The sequence below is a fragment of the Drosophila willistoni genome (genome assembly GCF_018902025.1).
Source record: "Drosophila willistoni isolate 14030-0811.24 chromosome 2R unlocalized genomic scaffold, UCI_dwil_1.1 Seg200, whole genome shotgun sequence".
NCBI classification, from domain to species: Eukaryota; Metazoa; Arthropoda; class Insecta; order Diptera; family Drosophilidae; genus Drosophila; species Drosophila willistoni.
Genome location: NW_025814051.1, coordinates 5,308,705 through 5,328,723, shown reverse-complemented (window position 1 = coordinate 5,328,723; position 20,019 = coordinate 5,308,705). Strand labels below are relative to the sequence as shown.

The 20,019-nt window shown below is 35.9% G+C and overlaps 1 protein-coding gene across 9 annotated transcripts in view; it reads right to left on the bottom strand.

Moving 5' to 3' along the window:
* Positions 1 to 2,915: 2,915 nt before the first annotated feature.
* LOC6643591 (neural-cadherin) overlaps positions 2,916 to 20,019 on the bottom strand; it is a 99,928-nt gene continuing 82,824 nt past the window's right edge. For 5 of the 9 annotated variants that reach the window (XM_023176374.2, XM_047011078.1, XM_047011075.1 and 2 more), the window contains 8 exons: positions 19,647 to 19,784; positions 16,395 to 17,718; positions 11,825 to 14,126; positions 11,590 to 11,760; positions 9,439 to 9,680; positions 4,040 to 4,252; positions 3,456 to 3,626; positions 2,916 to 3,080 (listed from right to left, as the gene is read on the bottom strand). In XM_023176374.2, coding sequence (XP_023032142.1) covers positions 2,959 to 3,080; positions 3,456 to 3,626; positions 4,040 to 4,252; positions 9,439 to 9,680; positions 11,590 to 11,760; positions 11,825 to 14,126; positions 16,395 to 17,718; positions 19,647 to 19,784 — 4,683 coding nt within the window. In that variant the 3' untranslated portion in view covers positions 2,916 to 2,958. Of the gene's footprint in view, positions 3,081 to 3,455; positions 3,627 to 4,039; positions 4,253 to 6,185; positions 6,425 to 9,438; positions 9,681 to 11,589; positions 11,761 to 11,824; positions 14,127 to 16,394; positions 17,719 to 19,646; positions 19,785 to 20,019 lie in introns of all 9 variants that reach the window. The other 4 variants (XM_023176376.2, XM_047011080.1, XM_023176375.2 and 1 more) reach the window with 1 other exon arrangement.

Sequence of the window (20,019 nt, the reverse complement as noted above, 5' to 3'; positions counted from 1 at the left end):
TTCCTTTCAATTTTTCGTTTTTTTGTTGTATCTAAAAACTGCATTCAAATCGAGAGTTTTGGTTTAGTGTGATGTTAGTTTCGTTTTTTGTTTTTGTTTTTTTTTTTGCAGGGGCTTTGTTTTTGGTAAAAAAATGCCATACGTTATAAATACATAGTTATCAAATAGTACGATGTCTGTGTTCGTATGCGTGTGTATGTGTGTGTGTGTATGTTTTTGTGTCTATGTGTTAGTGTGTTGTGCATTTTATATATATATAAATGTATGCATGTATGTATAGTATAGTATATATGGATCTAACTTACAAATTACAAAATATATAACAAATATATCTGTGTGTGTGAGTGTGAGTGTGTATCTGTGATGTTAAATGAGTATATAATTTATTTATTGATTTATCCATTTCGGTTTCTACTAATTGTAAGATTTCGGTTTTCTATTTTGTTTGCGTTTGTCGTTTTGTCTTCGTATATAAATGCAAGAATTTGTTTGTAAAAGCCAAAAACAAAAAAAAAAAACAAAACAGTAAAAAGAAAGAAGCAAATTTTATATTTCGTTGAGTCAACTTTTCAAGTCTTTCGAAAAAAAGGTTTAATTAAGGTCTGACTACTCAGTGGACAGGGAAAAAAAGTTTAAAGTTTACACAAAAAATGCATCTCTATTTGTTTATAGCCTGGATTCGAGCCTAAATGGATTGGAATAAGATTGAAAAAATAAGATGTGAGATACATTGAACAAATATATATACAGTTCATTAGGAAAATATGGCCAGAAGGGATAAATCCGTTAAATTCAAATTTTCCAGTAAGTTGAAACCTTTTCGAAAAATCAAGTATCAAGACGAAGGCCAAATATGTTTCAAAGCAGTTTCTAAAGACTGACTACTGTGACATATAAGAAAAGTGAAAACCAATTTAAAGAGAAAATTAAAAAAAGATGCATATTTTCCAAATTCGATTTTTGGAAAAAAAGAATTCCAATTTGTAGGTTGTGTTCGCTGACATTAAGTAATCAGATCTTAATTGAACCTTTAGGGCAGTGTTTCAGTTTTATTTCACTCCATTCCTTTGCCTATATTTTTTTGTTTTCTGTGTGGGTCTTATGGTTATTTTTTTGTTTCGTTATTTGGAGGAAAAAGCCAAAAGCAAAAGAAACTATGGCAATCAATATATAGAAATAAAGTGTTCTATTTATATTGATGTAACAATTAATGCTTAGTGCTTTTTCATTAATATTATGATTTATTTTGTAATAAATTTCTAAGAATTTTTCCTCTCAAACAAGTACAGCGGAAAAATGTGTTATTGCATTTCTGTGAGTTATTCTTAAATTGTTTAAATATTTATTATCTTCGCTGTATGGCTTAACAATTTTTCTGTATGTGTTTTTTTTTTAAATCTTTATCGTTTTTTTTTTGTTGGATATTTTGTTTTATTTTTTGTTTAGTTTTTGCACTTTTCAATAGTCAACTTTTGTTGCAGTTTCTTTTTGTTTTGAAAATGAAAATATTTATCTTTCGTTTTGGTTTTGTTTTTTTTTTTTTGTATTTTAGTTAGGATTTTGTTCGGGCATTTCGTTTTTGTTATATGTATATCGTTTTGTGATGCCTGGAAAACTTCTATGATTTAGAGATATTTTATGCATTTATGTATATATATATATATATATAGACTATATATATACGTGTACTTACGATTTTCTATGAACTCATTGTGTGTGAATGTTTTGTGTTTGTGTTAGTGGCTGACTTTTTGTTGTTTGTGTATAAAAGAAGAAATCATAACGCAATAAATGTTTTCTGTTGATTTGTTGAAATGTTTTTCTTTATGTGTTTTTTATTTCTACCAATTGTTATGTTTTTTTTTTTTGTAGTTTTTAAATTTTTTAATTACCTGCTGGTGCTAAAACTAATAATATATACAAGGTAAAATATTTTCTGTGGTTTTTACTTTTTGTTTTTTTAATTATATCAATTGCGCTAAGTTCATCTAAAGGTAATTTTCTTTTTCTTTCTTACGATTTTCTGTTTTCATTACTTGGCTAGCTGCATTTTCATTTTCTTTTTGCTAGTATTTTCATTTGTTTCATGTAGATTTTCGTTTAGCTTAGATTCAGTTTTTCCTTTTTTTTTGTTTTTAGAATATCTTTAGGAGTATTTTGTTTTTTCTTCGTTTATTCTTATATTTTTTTCATTTGATGGCCTTCAATTTACCAATGTTTAAAATTGTTTATAATGATAATATATATATGTTTGTGTGTGTATGTGTATGTGTGTGTGGTGTTTGTAGTGTTTGTGATGTGTTTTTTTGTGTTGTATTTATATTTGTTTATGATGGAACGAAAACAGTCTTTGGGTATTCATTTTCTTTTTTTTGTGGCTTTTCTTCGTTTTTTTCTTTTTTGCTTTAGCTTAAAACAATAAATGAATTTAACAAATTAAAAAACTAAACTTTTACACTTAAAAAATAATTGAGTTTTGCCTTCTAAATGACTGGCTTAGAGTAAACTGAAAATTAATTACAAATTATTAAATGTAATTAAATTAATAAATTCATAAGCCTTTGCCTAAACTAAACTTTGGTATGCTTCTTCATCTCTTCTACTTTTACCTTTTCGTACCACTTTCTCTCTTTCTCTCTTTCACTAAATCCGTTTCTTAATCGTTCTTGAATATGCCTTAATAATTATTAAATATATATATTAAATTTAAATGCTGATGAAATATTTTTACAAATGTCATTTTCTCTCACGTGTCAATTAATATGTGTTTGATTTTTCCTTTTTCTCAATTTCTTGATGCTTGCATTTTCATCTTTGGTTGCTTCAATATTGGTTTCGTATTTGTATGTGGGTGTTTGTGTGTTCTTGTATATGTGTACTGTTTTGTTTTTCTCTTAATGTCTCTTCTGTTTTTTTTTTTTGTTTTAAATGCAACTCTCAGTTTTTAGTTTTCGCAACTTACAATTCTAGTTCGGTATTATGGGGATTGGGCGCTTCTGGCCCATACATATTGGCCAGCTTATCGAAACGTGGCCCCCAGGCCCCAAGATAGTCATATTCCTGTTGTTCATCATCGGTACCTAAAAAAACAAAACAAAAACAAATGCACAAAAGAAAGAGGAAAGTGTTAAATTTAGTTTTTGCTCTTCTTGCTCTTTTTTTTGCCTTTTTTACACCCAATATTCAGTTGTATTTGATATTTTTTGTTGGCCTGAAAATGTCACAAAAACAGAGTGTAAAAATCAAAAAATTGTTCTTGTTTTTTCATGTTTTGTACTATTTGCTCTACATTTCTGTGTAGCCTACTTTTTGGGGCAATCTGCAGTAGTTGTGGCATAATTTGTCTTTCATTTAGTTCTACATTCATTGAGTGCTCAATTATTCTGCATATTGGGTGCAAAATGGTCTATAAATGAGTTTCTATATATGTATGTTTCTGTATATGGAATGCTTACCCGATGCCAGAGAACTAAGCGAACCAGCTGTGCTACCGCCACCTTCATAGGCATAATTACGCAAATCATCGAATGGCGGTGCATTTGGATCGCCATCGGCCCGCTTTTTATGCTCTTCAATGAACATGCCCACATTGGGCTCTTGGCCAGGCATTAGTGTCATCACGGGGTCTATAAAGGAAAATGAAGAGTAAAAAATATAGATTGAAGAATGCTTTATAAAGGAAGTTAGCCAGGATAAGTCAATAAACAAGTTGTCGATACAGTGGAAATAGAATTTGACGTTTTAGACAAAAGTAATTATTAAAAATAGAAAATATATAAATTGTCTGTTTAGACTACGCTCTTTTTGAAATGTAAATCCAACATTGCGTTTAAGCTGGCTTGGTGTGAATTTTTAAAAGAAGAATGTTTCACAAAAAGGTGAAAATTGACTCTACGCAAGGTTTGGTTTATATATTTGTATCACTTATATTTCTGATTCTAATAATATGATAAAGAGATAGAGTGTTTATGATCTCCATAGATTTTTTCCGTTGATATTTCTAAACTAACTTGTATAAAAAAGATTTAATTCTACTTACACATAATTGGCATTTTCATTGGAGCCAATTCTGGTGGCATGGGACCACCGATGGGTATCTGCAGTGGTGTAATATCGAATGCGGTCATATCATCCTCACCGCCGCCCTCATCATCATAGTTGATAATGTTTTCGCGTACATCGTCATCGGGTCCAGGATACTTGATATGGGCTTCACGTCGCCGATTGTAGACGACAAATACAAGGACGAGTACTGAACAATGGGGAAAAATAACAAAAACCATAAATTAGACATATATTCTAGAGTATTCTATTTTTATACATATATATATATGCAACAACAATTCCAAGGACACTTAATAGGCAACAAAATTTACAACATATATTTATTATTTAACTATTTGTTTTAAAACAACAACAAAATATGCTTAATTAAATTCTTCAATAAAACAGATGGATGAAAAGAATTGGGAAATGAAAGAAAAAGAGAAAAGTAAACAAAAAGAGATGAGAGTAAACAAAATATTGCGCACATTGCCCCAGTTTCAGTAACGCAACACAAAATGGCTGCCAAATGGCAAATCAAGCTACAGACAGTACGAAAAAGCGACCGAAGGACACGGGACAGAGGTACTCTACGACAGGACAAAGTGTCCTTGCTGGTCTCCTGGTGATTTTTTTTTGTGCGCTTTTATCTTGCCAACTTGTTGTCTCGTTTCGTTTTCTAATTTTGTTTCGGAACGCACAGGAGAAAGATGCTGAAGCTAGATGTTGGGCGGTGGCAGGGAATAAGGGAATGAGTCCTGCCTGCATGGACAGCAGCATCTGTTGCACAAATAATAAAGCCTTAGAAATTGCCACCATACCACAAAACTGAAGTTGGAATTGGAGTTTCTGTTTTTTTGCTCATTCTTTTTTTTTGGGTATAATTTACTACGGGCGATTTCTTGCAAAAAGTTTGCTACACCCTACCAAAAAGCATTACGAACTTAGTTGGCATGTTTGTCTCTATAATGTTTATTAGAGCATTTAAAAATTCGGTGTGTAGCATTTTGGTTTTTTGGGTTTTCTTTGAGTCCATCTGAAGAATATTGAAGTAATTGGTAAATAAACATTCACCGCTTGTTGTTTAATTTCCATTTTACTTATGCAATCAATTCTCCTCCTTACTTATCTTTCTTTTATTTAATTCAATATACTTTAATTTATGTAATATGCACGGAAATGACATTTGATGTGTTTGGCTGCTGCTGCTGCTGCCGTTGCTGCTTTTCCGGTTGATGGAATTTTTCTGATTATATATATGCGATTTAATTAATTTTACAGCTCGACGTTTGCATAAATATTTAAATTGTCCATATGGACAAACTTTTGATTAAAGAAATCGAAACGAAATAAGAAATCAATGGGGAAAAATTAAATTGCCAACAATTAAAATATTCATGAGAATAAAGTTTTTCCTCTCTCTCTTCCGTTTTCCTTGCTTGTCCTTGAATATTGCAAATAGTTGTAAACAAGAAGTTATTTTATGCAAAAGTTCAACAAATTTCTATAATTTGTTGAAATAGTTTGCAGGTTATTAAGGTTGATATTAATTTTATAATTAATAAAGAGGAGATTGATTTAAATGAATTAAAGTTTGCAGCTAAAATCTCAAAGGGTAATTTTATAATAAATAATCTAATGAAAATAAAATTATCTTTGAATCAAACTAAAGTAAACTGGGTAAGATATTTATTACATACAAATTTAAATGCAACGCCAAATTAATAGTTAAATTTACTTTAAGAAAATAACTAACTTAAAACTTGACTTAAATAAGGTAGATAAATATATTTAATAATTTTGACAACAATTTGGCTTGTATGCCATAAGTCGTGAGTTTTATATAGCATAGTTAGATTTTGATTAAACAAATGAAAACTCATGCAGAATTATAGATTACTTACTTTCTTTGACCACATTCACTATCTATGTATGCACACATACATATGTACATGTATATTTATAAGCTACTTTCTGGCCAAGCCAACTTACGGTTTAATGCTATTTAACTAGTCCTTAACTTACTGTTATCTTTTCTCTTTTGCCAACTTTTTCTTGTTTTTTTTTCGTTTTGTGGCAGGTAAGAGACCCTTACCTTCACCTGATACATACTTGTAATGGATGGATGGTGGGATACTTACATATCAGTGTGCTCAAGCAAAGGGCCAGAGCAATAATAAAATCACGCGACGGCGTCAATACACCGGAGGCCAATAACTCCAGTTCACAATGCATGCCCGTGAAACCCATGGGACAATGGCATACGTATTTCTCGGGCGGATCATGATCACGACATCGACCGCCATTGCGGCAGGGAAATTGTAGACATTCGTTCTCGTTCACACAAGTGCTGCCAGAGCTTTTATAGCCCGCAGGACAACTGAAGGAGTCCGCGGTGAAAATAAAACCAATGCAAAAAACCAACGAAACGAAGAAAACGAAAAACCACACACACACATACAAAGTTCGAGTTGATGTGCATATGTAGTGTTTATGTGTGTGTATGTGTGTAGTTGGGTGGAGGAGGGGGAAAAAAAGAAAAGAAATTATTTAAAATTTGTTTTTCATCATGCATTTGAAAAACTTTTACAATTTTTTTTTTTTGATTTTTTTTTGCATCAAAAGTAGGTAACTTTTATTTTAGCTTATTCTTCCTCACTCGCAGTTATGAAAATTTCATTTTTTTGTTGTTTCTCTGTTACGTAGTGTTTCATGTATATATGCGTATGTGTGTGTATTTTGTAAATGTGTGCATGAAAGTGTGAAAAACTGTCAAAAAGTCTTATGAGAACGTTCGGTGGGGTAGACAAGTTTTAGTTTTTATTATTTCGTTATTTCCTTTATACCCTAATGGCAGAGCATTTCAATTCATGGCCTTGTTGTTTTTTAAAGAGGATTTAATAAAATTCTCATTTGGTATTGACTTTGTTTGCCTTCCTCTGATTCGATCATAAAATCACTATAAAATTATATACAACACAAACACTTGTTACGAAGGGTATAGAAGCTTCGTTAGAGTCCATGTTATCTACTGTATTATATATTCTTTTTATTTGCATAGATTGTTGTTATTATTTGACGCTTTTTCGGTGTAACAAACTTTTAGCATTTGCATTGGGCAAACATATTTTTTTCGTTTCTCCCGTTTTTCTATCTGTTTTTCCAACAACACGCATCTTAAATGCTCTTTGGTGCAATTTCTCTACCTTCTCTTTGCCATAGCTTTTCCTCGGTTTTTTTTTTATGATTATTATGCAGCTGTTTTTCTATGTTTCTTTCTCTTCATCTCTTGCATCGTTTTGCTGGGAATTGAATAAAGTTTTAGTTTCTGTCTTTTGGCCAAAAGTTGGGCTTTATACCCCAACTTGCTCCCTCTCTACCTCTATCGCTCACTAGTTGTGTGTTTTGCACTTAACTTTGTTTTGATTAGTTTTTTTTTTATTTTATTTTTTTTTTTTTTTTGTTTAGACCAACTTACACATTGACAGTGTGCAACCAGTGAAAGCAAAGGGAAAAGCTTTTCTGCCATGTCAGTTAAATTTCCAATGGAAATTGAGGTGTGAAATGAAACCTCCAAGGAAAAACCAAGAAAATTTGTAGAGATGGGTAGGAAAATGCGAAAAGATTTATTACACTTTTATGAAGAATATCTAAGGAAATTTTTCGCTTGATTGTTTTTTTCTTTTTTGATATTCAAACTCATGAATAGAATATACAGAAATCAAGAACTGGTTTTAATTGTTTGCTTTAATAAACTTTTAAGATATTTTCCTGGAAAAAATATTTCTTAAGTCCAATATTTTCCTTAATAGTTATATTAAATTTGGTATTGTGGTTTTTCCTGTCATTTTGTTTTCTTTTTTTTATTTTGATGCAAATGTGAAAATAATGACAAAATCAGTTTGCATGGCAGTTGGCGGTCTTTTCCATATTCTCCTTGCTCTACTTGTTCTCATTCCTCCTCTCTCCATCTTAAGCAGAGAAGAAAAGACAGCTTGAGCTTTAAGTTTTTGGCCAAAATCCATTCACTGACTATACTAAGTCAATTTTTTGCTGAACAATTTTTACCTTTTTCTTTTTGTTTGGGTTTTTTTTTTTTTTGATATATTGACAATGATTGGGTAAATGTTAAAAGCAATTCGCAAGCAAACATGCTTAAGATGGCCTAAAGAGAGAAGGAGAGAAACAGAAGTGTCTGCGGAGGATGGCCGAAAAGTAAATGCCTCAAAAGCAGCAGAGGGGCCACGAAAAAAAAACTTTCACACTAAATCAGAGCAAAATGAAAAGTTGAATAGTTTTCTTTTTTTTGTGTGCCTTCTTTCGATTGCTCCCAAGTGCGTAGTTTAAACCGATCAGAAAGTGAATGAGTGAGTGGAAGTACTTGATAATTTTTTTCACTTCTTTACTCGCTTTTGTCCATGGGTCCATGGGAGAGCAAACTTTGCCATATTTTACGTCATTAACTTTTAGTTTGAAGAAGTTGTTTTAACCTTATTTACACGAAATGTTCACATATAAATTTAACTCGAAAGCCTCGGCATCGGCAACGAAAAAGTGGAAAAAAAAAACCAAAAAGGAAAAACTTGCAAGTGACATTTGCCTTCGTTCAATGTGAGAGAAAAATCCTTGGCCAAAAAAAAAGGAACAAAAATTGAAGAAAAGGAATGAAAAACTGGCAGCTGTAGCTGCTTAGTGGCTGCTCCTCCTCTAGCAGATCCAGCTTCAGTTTCAGCTCCTTTGAGCTGTCCTGTCTCGAGCTGGTGAAGTGGATTTAGTGTGCATTGTGATTTCATTCTTTGGGTTTCGTTTTTTTTCTCTCTCTCGCTTTTTCTTAAGCTATTGCTTTAGTTGTTCTTTGTATCTTTGACTGCACATTTGTTAACTTACCTGAAAGGTATTTTCAGGTTTTTGTTTTATACTTAAACTTTGAAATGCGTCCAAAATGCTATGCATATATATAGATATATCTGTATAAGAACATGGGTTATGGGGGGAGGGCATTTATTCAAGAGTGTAGACTAAAGTGGCTCTAGAAATTTCTTTAAACATTGACCTTACCTTAGTAGACTTATAGTTATTTACACATAAAACGTTTACGTTGAACAAAACAAACAACATTGATAAGCAAAATATTTATATTGAATGAAAATGTGCAATAATTTGATGATCGGTGATTGGCTAAAGGTGCTAAGATGATGAATTTTTTTGTAATGGAAATTTTGATAGAGTTTGAATCATTTCTGATTTGGATGGATATGGACAGCTACTAAAGGCTAAGCAGGCAGGTTCTAATTGATATATATGTATGAATATAATATAGATCTGATATTTGTTGTTGCATATTTCTATATATGTATGTATGTATTTTTGATTTATCTATTGGTTTTTGCTCACTCAGTATGATCAATAGGCAAACCAATATGGCCGCCAAGGCTCCCATGCTCAGTTTAAGGGTCTGACCCTCTTGCACCAGTTCACAATTCTCGCCCCAAAAACCATCGGGACATATACAACGATAACGCAATCGCGGCTCAAGATTAATACAAGTGGCGCCATTCAAGCAGGGCAGATCTAGGCACTCATTACGATCCATGCAACCCTTCGAATCGGGTGACATGATCCTTCCTTCGCCACAACTGCCGAAGTTTTGGTTTATTTTTTATTTCGTTATATGAATATAATATGAGTGAGTGTGAGGAAATCGATAGTGTGTATATAGAAAGTTAACATTAATTAGTTCAATTGTATATTGAATAATTGAGGGCAACAGAAAAATGCAAAAGAAATTTTTATAATTAGATATGAGGCCAATGAAAATGTATGATTATATGTATTTTGGGTTTATTTATAGTCCAAGTTCATGGGAAACAGAAAAATATTCAGCGAATGATTAATAAGTTGATGAATATAGTTTGGCTTATGAATTTCATTATAAATATCGTTAAATGTCCTGTAGTTGTTTTTAGATTTATTGTGTAATGGAATAAAATAATTAAAACGAAATTAAAACTTTTCTAGAATTAACTCGCTAGATTTCCATTTGATTGGGGCTAACTTTGGCCGTGAAACTATATAAAATAATTTTTTGATTTTAAAAATATACTTTCTCAAAGCCAATGGGTCAGACAGTTGCTGTAAGCCATGGGCAACTTGTATTCAGCCAGAAAGTGTTCCTGTTTGTATTTTTCTTTCATTGATTTCTCAGACTCAGGCTTTAATTCAGGATTTATTTCCAGTAAGATCTTCAGGAGTTTTCTCAATCATTTTTTTTTTACTTTACAATGGCTATTTAGCAGCTTTCAGTTGATTCGAATTCATTTGCTTCTTGTTGGCTAAAGACTAGGTGAGGCTACTTGCTGCAAGACTATTTAAGGTAACACTCTTAAAGAACTATCTCAAACTCAATCTATTTACATATAATATATTACTTGCGCATTTTATTTATTGACTCTTGGGCAACATTGTAAATATTTCTGCCATGGCCCTCTCAACTCAAGGGTCTTTTACTTTTGTGACCTTTGTGAAATCTTCAAAACAAAAGAGCATAAATAAATAGAAGTCGTTTCCATACCATTTGAAACTCACTCAGCGATTTCGACTTGAAATCTAAATGATGAATAAGCCATTTCTATTGATTCTAAGAAATCACTTTTTCAATTGCCTTCGAGACTTCGAACTTAAAGTAACTGATAGCTCAAAGGAGGAAAAAAATACGTTAACCGAAATGGTAAAAAGGTAAAAGATGAAAAGTAAAACGTGTTTTGAGGGGTAAAACGCCACGTGTGGTTTTTCGGTGTATGCACAAAAAGAAGCTTGAGAGGGTGTGTTCATGTGTGTGTGCTACAGTGAGTTTTGGTACCTGTGCCAAGGTCTTTCACAAAAGCTTGTTAAACTCTCTGTAACTCTCAGTGTGTTTGTTTGTGTGTGTGTGTGTGTGATGAAACAAAGCGCTTGGTGAGTACTACATATGTACAGGCAGAATAGAACTGAGAAACAGAGAGTGAAAGAGAGGTGGAGAAGAACAGGGAGAAAGTCCAGTTTTAGGTAGCCGAAACAAATGGCCATCTTCTTCCCCCTTCTCTAATTCCTGAAAGCCTAAGCCGATTGATTTGTCACGCATCGTTTCATGGTAGAGAAAATGGTTGAGAAGGTACATGACTAACCGACTAACTGACTGGTTGACTCTGTTTCATTTGTATGGGTGCGTATCCTTTGATTGAACGAGTGTGTGTAGCTGTGTGTGTGTTTGACTCTATATCCCTTTCTTTTTGCCTTTAATTGATTAAGCCTATCAAATGTTGGTTTTTCTGCTGATTGTTTGATTTTCTCTCTCAATTTTCATTGTGTAAACTTCTGGTTACATTTTTGTATCGTCACACGTGGCGTGCAATTTTTCACATACGTTTTCTTATGTTGTTGGTGTCGTGTATATATAGGTGTAGGTCGTTCAGTTCGAGATAGTCAATTTTTCGTTTTTTGGTAAGGAAGCGATAATGCATGTCATGAAAATCAAAATGAAGGAAAAATGGAGGAAAAGAAACTTACGTGCACTCATAGACATTCCAAAGATCAACACACTCAAATGGATCTGGGCAAATGACATTCGAGCAGGGCTTATTCGATGGACAGCCCTTCTCCAGATTTCTAGCCATGGTAGCCTGACCCCATTGAGTGCCATTCATGGCTGGTGGTAGAGGTAAATGTTTGCCCTCGAGACTGAAATTATTTGACATCGAAATGAAGGTTGTGATGATGAAAATGCTTGGAGATATTTACTTACCGTATGTCATCAAGACAACTCTTCTGATAATCCGCATAGACCTCAAAAGTGCGCACTCCTGTATACTCTGCCTTGCCGCCAGCATAGACTCCTTCCTGCTTGTCGACCAACAGCCATTGATGACCCACAAACTCAAATGTTTCGTTGTAACGTCGTCCCTCACCGCCATCCAATTCCAGAGTGGCTGCAGAACCATAACGATTCACCCTAACAACATGCCATTGGCCATCGTTAACAGTGATAGCATTCAGCCAAAGGTCCTTCTCCTCAGTGCGCAATGAATTTAAATTGTAGCGGAAATGCAAATAACCATCCTTAATTTCCAATATTCCATATTCTCGATTATGCTGATCACTGACACGGAACAATTCACCGTATTCCTCACGGGTGCGGAAACGTAACTGCACTTGTGTACTAAAACGATCGGGTTCGAAACTCAAGGCATATTTCACATAACTCTGGGCCTTGAAGGTGGTTGGAATGGTGGGTATGTTGCAAGCGGGTCCAGTCCAACCTGGGCGGCAATGGCAACGGGCCTCGGACAAGGAGCCCACGCAATTTCCATGCTCCCAACAGCGGGCAGTGGTCTCTGTTTGAGCGCAAACTTCTTCGGTTTGAGGGCAGCCGGCCACACTGTTTCGCGATAGTCCAGGATGGGCCAGATCGTACAATTTGGAATTGTGGACCAAGTTCCTAATACAACCATCGAAACCCTTTGCCGTTGGCATGTAGTGCCAGAAGTACAGACTCTGATCAAACTGCTCACGATACAGACCACCAACTTGAAGCGGAGCATTCACATTCAAGTACTCATTGAAGGGTGGAATTTGTCCCCTAGCCTGGCAGGACATATCATCGAATTCTGGCGGAGTGCCATCTTCCATTTCACTAATCTCAGCTGATTTGCAGAAGTCAACCACCATTCGTATCGTCTCAGTATCCCAAAACAAATCGATGCGATGCCATTCGCCGTCATCCAAAGTCTTCTTGGTTTTTACGCGCAACTCCAAAGTCCCAGAGCCAAAATCAATCAATAATCTAGGATAACCACGTTCCAATTCCAGAGCAATAAAGTCCGATATCAACATCTCATCGCGTTCAGGTGGAACAATGGGTCCATTGTAGATAATCAGACCATCAGGTTTACGTGTAATGAACTCCAGACTTAAATGAGATTCATCGCACATTTCAAGCGGAGGATACCAAGCCCATCCATTGCCGCGGAAGCTGCGTGTTGTCTGTTGACATCTGGGTCCGGTATAACCCACCGGGCAAGAGCAATGCGGTCCAAAACGAGTGTCCATACAACGACCACCATTGTGACAAGGCGAAGAGCGACATGACTCGGGCTTGGTGAAGTTTCTGGCACCACAAGTACAATCCGCCAATGTGTCCACTCGGACACCAACCAAAGCCGTCTTATTGGCATTAACCATATAGGGTAAGCTGCTAATTTCCAAGGCATTGGTGCAGCTGCCCTCACACATTTGGTTTTCATAGAGACATTCATCAATGCCAACCATTGTGATATTGATGCCCACATCCTTCTCAATCTCCTCACGATGCATTAGCACAATGCCATTTAGACGCACGGGCTTATAATAAGGTGAACCATGAGCGGAAAACCTAACATCTGTGAGTGGGGGATGACGGCGTTTCAATTGGACGCTGAATATATCAACATTTTCACGTTCCGTATTTAAGAGATCGGCCAATTTGTCACGGAAACGATCCATTTTCGAGCGACTCATACTTTGAGTGCGGTAATTCCATACGCGTATGAAATCCTCATCTGAGATACCTGAGAGACGCACCGATCCCGAATTGATTACCGCCTCATGGGGAATTTCTCGTACTGTCACGGTAACATTAGCCGGAACATCGGTCTGAGTGTGCTTACGGTCATAGACCTTGAATCTCAAATGATAGCGACCCTCACGAGTGCCTGCTCGCATGGTAACCATGCCAGAGTCTTCATCCAAACGGAAACGAGGATGTTCAAGGGCTTCCCAATAGAATTTCTTATCAGGCAAATCCCAATCATCCAAATCATAGACATAGACCCGACCAATGGTTGTATCTGGCGACTGTCCTTGATAATTGTAGACAAATATTTCCTTGGAACCGGGCTGCATTTTATTATCATTCACATCACCAATGATCACAGTCAGAGTGCTGGTGCCTGTCATGGCTGGTGAGCCATGATCCTTGATAACAATTGGAATCATATACTCCTTTTGTTGCTCCCGATCAAAGGAACGCAGAGATGAAATGACGGCCATGCCATCGCCGTTCGCACCCTCTGTTAAATTAAAAGAAAGAATGGAGAAGTTTAGGGAATTACATGAGAAAGGATTAATTAAAATAGGTGGAAATTTTTCAGCCAGTTAGAGTTAATTGAAAAGACCTGTCCTTAATTCTGGTTCTGTAGTAACTTAATCAGCTTTCAACTTGTTACCCAATTATCAAAAGCCAAAAGACCAATTTTACAAATCCCCATAATGTGGCCAGTAGTTTTTCTAGTAGCTCTTAAAAGCATTTCCTAGTTACCTGTAAAGGAAAAACGCTCTAGTAGGTAATCTAAGCTCTTTTATTAGCCCTAAAACACACCAGGCATGCTGGCATACTGGCATACTCGGCAGACAAACATTTTCTGCCTGATTGCAGATGCAACTTTTGCAATGTTGGCCATTTGTTGTAATTACGCCTTTGAGCCAACAAGTGTTAAGTCTTGGCTAAAACATGCAGACAACGTATAGCACGAAGTCCTTACATACATAGAGACAGAAAGAAGAAGGCTTAATCCTCTAGCCAGTTAAGGGGTATGTATGATGGGTTAAGAAGAGAGTGAAGGGCAGACACACACACACACGCATACACACACACATAATACAAATGTATTTTTAAAGACACTCCATGGTGTGTTTTTAGGCAAATTGTATGCAAATACTGGCAGAGAGTCAAGCCACAGACAGAGACCGGAGACCAGAGGGCGGACTAGTTGGTGGTGTAGCATCGAAATTGGATTGCCACCCACGCAAATTGTGACTGGGACTCCAACTTCAATGCCAACTTGTTGTTGGACAATCCACATGGGGGTTTTCTTTTAGTTTTTCCTATTTTCTTTTTTTTTTTTTTTGAGGCATCATGTGCGTGTGAATGTGTGTGTGTCGAGTCGCTTTATTCCTTTACTCTTTTCTCACTAACAGACACAAATGTATGTAGTTTTTGGCTTTTGTGGCAGACGTTGGAGGTAATTTAATTGAAAACTTGTGCATTTGCCATTTTCCTTTTTTTCCGGAGGATACCGACACAAACCAAACGCAGTAGCATGGTCGTTTCGCAAGAGGGGAGCCAGGCAGGCGGACCTTGGAAAATTATAGGGGCATCAAGTGATTTTTATTGAAATTGTGGCTTAAGGACAACTATATAAATGAAGCTAACTAGGTCAGTAATTGAAAAGAAGCTACGCGAATATCCTTTACACGTGTTTAACGTAAAAGGTGGAAGTATCATAAACTAACACTCAACGAAGAGGAAGACTATCATTAACTATTTTCAAGATATGCAGCGCTTTGAATACTTCTCAAGAAGCTACGTTTTTCATAACTGTTGCTATAGGTTTATCTTATGATACTTTGAAGCTTATGTTTTTGTAAAAAAAAAACAACTTTTCAACTAACTTTTCAAATCTCTTCATAAAAGTATTTTATTAATGGGAATGACTACGTTTCCTAGTAGATAATTAAAGTGACGTATGTCAAAGTCTTTCCTAGAGAAATTTGGAATGTAAACAATTGCATTTTCGTATCCCTTTCGAAAGAGAAAATGCTGCCGCTACTTTGTCTCATCAGGCAGGTGGATATACCCATACATATATATGTATGTGTATAAGTATGCATGTAGATGTATGCATATGGCAAGAACTCAGTTTGCTTATATTATTTAAATTTTCATGTGGGTTGTGCGGTTTACTGTTTCCGTTTTATGACCAAAAAGCTGAATCGACTACCTTACCATGCCAGCCATTACCCTTCCATAGTTGCCTATTCATTTTTGGGGTTCAGTTTGTTGCTGTGTCTCGATTTTCCTGTTGTTTTTTCCCCAGTTTCATTTTTTTTTTTTGGATTTCGTTCTCCCCTGGCAGGGGTAATTGCATTTTTATGCTTTTGTTAGCATGCTGGCACATATTGTGACAATGGAATGTCCAAGCCAATAGTTGTCTAAGGATATATCCAATAGGAAAACTACAAACTGAAAATTGTTATGGTGGAAAGTTTTTGACCCAAATGTTTTTTGAGCACAAAAAAGTTTTTGCATTCCATTGGGAGGTCAAACCGATTCCCAAAGTCCAGCAATTGGCAAGTTGATAATTACAAGAATAATAAAAACGAAATGACAAAAAGTGCAGACAAACAGGAGTTTCTGTTCTATCAGCTTTAAAAGTTGCATTGCTGCATTTTGCAATAAACATAAAGTCAAATTGTGTCCCTCAAAGTTTGTTCAGCTATTTTTCAAAACTTGTGTGATCCAAATAATATAAAATGTATCGAGAAATATGATTACTTACTTTGATCTTGTTCGACTTTGAAGGAAGCTCGTATGATATCATCGGCACTGGGATCCAAACGGAATTGGAAGGGTGGTCCATTGCTCTTGGAACGATCATCATCATCGGTGGCCAGAATTTCAACAACTTTACGAGGTGGCACATGTTCGGGTAGAACAGGTCTATAGTCCTTAAGGAATTTGGGTGCATTATCATTGATATCCTGCACAATGACAGTCAAAGTAGCGGTGGCTGTTTTTGGTGGACTTCCATCGTCAATGGCCAAAATCTTCACTTGATGACGAGGGACTACCTCACGATCCAGAGAACGTTGTATAGTGACTGAACCATTCTGATTGATGGCAAATTGTCGCTGGCGATCCGATGAACGATCAATCGAATAGGAGACTTTACTCTTGCCACCCTGATCTGGATCGGTGGCCTTGAATTTCTCCAACTCAGTGCCCACTTTGGTGTCCTCAAATACTGAGACTTCCACATTGGCTCGTTCAAAGTGGGGCTTATTATCGTTGATGTCGCGTAGCTTGACCACCACCCATGAGTAGGCCACATGGTACTTATCGTTATCATTGTCCTCTCCCTTATCGTTCACTTGGATGCGGAAACGGAAGCCATTGCTTTGCAATTGATCCTCATAGTCCAGGGGTTGAACGATCTTCAGGGAACCTGTGCCATCATTATTCCTCACCATGGTAAATTTATCGGCGCCATAGCCACTGTTATCGATCACCTTATATTGGAACTTATTGGTCTCATCCTCATCATGCACTGTTACCGTTAATATAGGCATTTCGGGTAGAGCAGTGCCATCGGTTTCATCCACTTCGGTGAACCATTCATCTTTCGTGAACTGCGGCGGCATATCGTTGATATCCTTGACTCTAATAGAGGCCGTCCCCGTCCCTTTTAACCCTCCACCGTCCATTGCCACCACTTGAATCGAATAGTCCGGAGTCCTTTCACGGTCCAAGCAGCATACAGCGGTCTTAATTACTCCCGTATCTGGTTCAATTTCGAATATTGGTGAGCCAGTCTCCTCTTCAATCACATTCTTCTCAATCGAATAGACAAGCCGAGCATTCGAACCCTCATTGGGATCATCGTAGTCCACAGCTGTCATGGTCATTACCACCATACCGGCGGTGCCATTTTCGGTGACATTGCCAAAGTAAACGCCTTGCGGGAAAATGGGGGCATTGTCATTAATGTCCTTCAAATTGACCTGGACATCCGCATAGCCAACGAGACCCTCGCCACCCTCATCCTGGGCAAAGACGGTGAAACGCCACTGGGGACGTCCATTCGGTTGATCGCGATCCAGAGGCTACAAAAAAAATACAAAAAAAAAAGACAAGGTTAGTAAAAAGGGGGAACGATTTAATATGGCTTATGCTCAGGGTTTTGGTTATTGTATGTAATTTTAAGCTGTCATAACCGCAAAACCGATTAACATCATCAGGGGACACTCACCCTAAGCCCTAACCCCAATACCTATTCCAATCTCCATCCTCACCCACATCAAGTGAAACCCTGTGAAAATTATCCTTTCACAACAACAACAAAAAAAATATATGTAAAGAAAGAATCTTGTCGGTTGCCCCTTCTACGTTGATTTTGACTTTGATATGCATTCATTCTGGCAAAAGCCTGAGTGATGTGCAGGTGTTTTTCACAGCCCAAGTACCCGACCATCCCACACTTCCCCCTCATCATGGCATCTAAACTCACGAATAATAAAAAGCGCAAAAAAAGGGAGAACGATTTTAATCAGCACTTTGTATCTCTTGGCTCATGTCGTAACGCTTAAACCCTCATACTCGAGCCCTTATCCTCCCATACCTAACCATAACTCCCTCATATGACAACCGCAGCAGCAGCAGCAGCTTTTCATGGCGCTGACATTGGATTTGTCGTAAAAAATAAGCGACAACAATAATCGGAACTTTTCTCTTAGAAGGATACGACTAAGTTTCACCGTGGAAGTAAGTCTTAATTTAAGTTAAGAAAGATGATGACTCAGTACTTTGAGATTTCCAGAGATACTTAATTCTAGATATTCTTGCATATCTCTTATGTTTCCCTAGCGATATTATATTTGGAATATTGAAAGCTTTTCTAATAATTTTGCAATGGAAATAATATATACGTATCGATAGTACCAGGAAAAAATGGTTGCTTGAAATTTTTTTTTTTGGATTTGTATTAGATTTCTTCTTAAGTATACATATACCCGTTGTACACCCTTTAGCTACCGTTTATCAAAGGCGAAAAAATTCACTAGGGGCAAAAAATAGAGAAAGCATTTCTCTTGCATCGTCATCGCTTTAATTTGCATGACAAATTTGCCAGCCATTGTTATGACATATTCAATTTAAGGGAATTAGTTGTGTGAGTTGTTGTGGGTCACATGGATTGTGGTTTCTGTATTTCCAAGCTTTTCTTTGTTATCCCCCATGTGAGTGAATCCTTGTGACCAAAACAGAGAATTATTAAAGCAAACAGTTTTTTTTTTTCAATGGTAAATTTTTAACTAATAAATGAATAGTTGAAATTTTCAAGCTTTTTAATGCTTTGGGAATTCATTTTGGTTTGGATTGCCGACAATATTGGGTTAAAGAGAATGTTGAATATTTATATTAATAATGTGTTTCTCTCCTTTGACATTTTCAAGATAATACCACAATTTCTCTCATTAAAACTTAATGCAACATATTTAGAAAATTAGCTACTATTTGCCACTAATAGTCACCCTGTATTAAGTGCTTGCATTCTATTTGAATGGAATTTGCAAAGAAATTTGCAATTTTAGCTTCTTTAAATGCAATTAAATGGGGAACGAATTGAAATTGAATTTCAATGCAATAAAGACAGAAATACTCTATACAATAGTTTTTGCCAATTATATGCCCATATACCCCTCAGCAGCCCCGCCGTGATTTGTAGTTAATATTAAGCACACGTATTTGTATTGTAGAACGACTATTTTGTTGTTTGCCGGTCGGAGAGCCGACTATTGAAGTACGGGTACGGGCTTAAGTGCGTTGTGCATTGATGGGGCTTAATCAGCGAACACATTCCGCAATTCACAGTTGTGGCCTGAATGCGGAGCAATTTTATTTATTTATGCATTAAATATTTTTGCATTCAGTTGTTGTTTTTTTTTTTTTTTGTTTCTACCTCGCTCTCTTGTGGTTTGCGGCAATTTGTTAATGCTTAAATTGTATGAGTTTTCAGTTTTTTCCATTCACTTACCTTTAAAACGAAAATTTCACCAGTCGTGCGATTAATATCGAATTTACTATTAGCTGGATTATCAGGATCAATGCCTTGGCCAGTAAGGAAGTAGACAATATTCTGCGGACGATCCTTATCGCCATCGGTGGCGGTTACCTGTTACGAAAAATCAATTTTAATAATTTGATGGAAAATTTAAATATTTTTATATAGCTCTTCTTTACTACTTTTACTCGCATGCAAACGAAAAACTTTTATGTGATTTATTTATCAATATTTTTTTTTTTGTTGACCAAAAATAAATCTTTTGCCCGGTATTTAGTTTTCAAATATTTCACCAATATTTTGGTTCATGGCGAAAGTTGATTGAGGTTTGTTTTCTTTTGGTTTT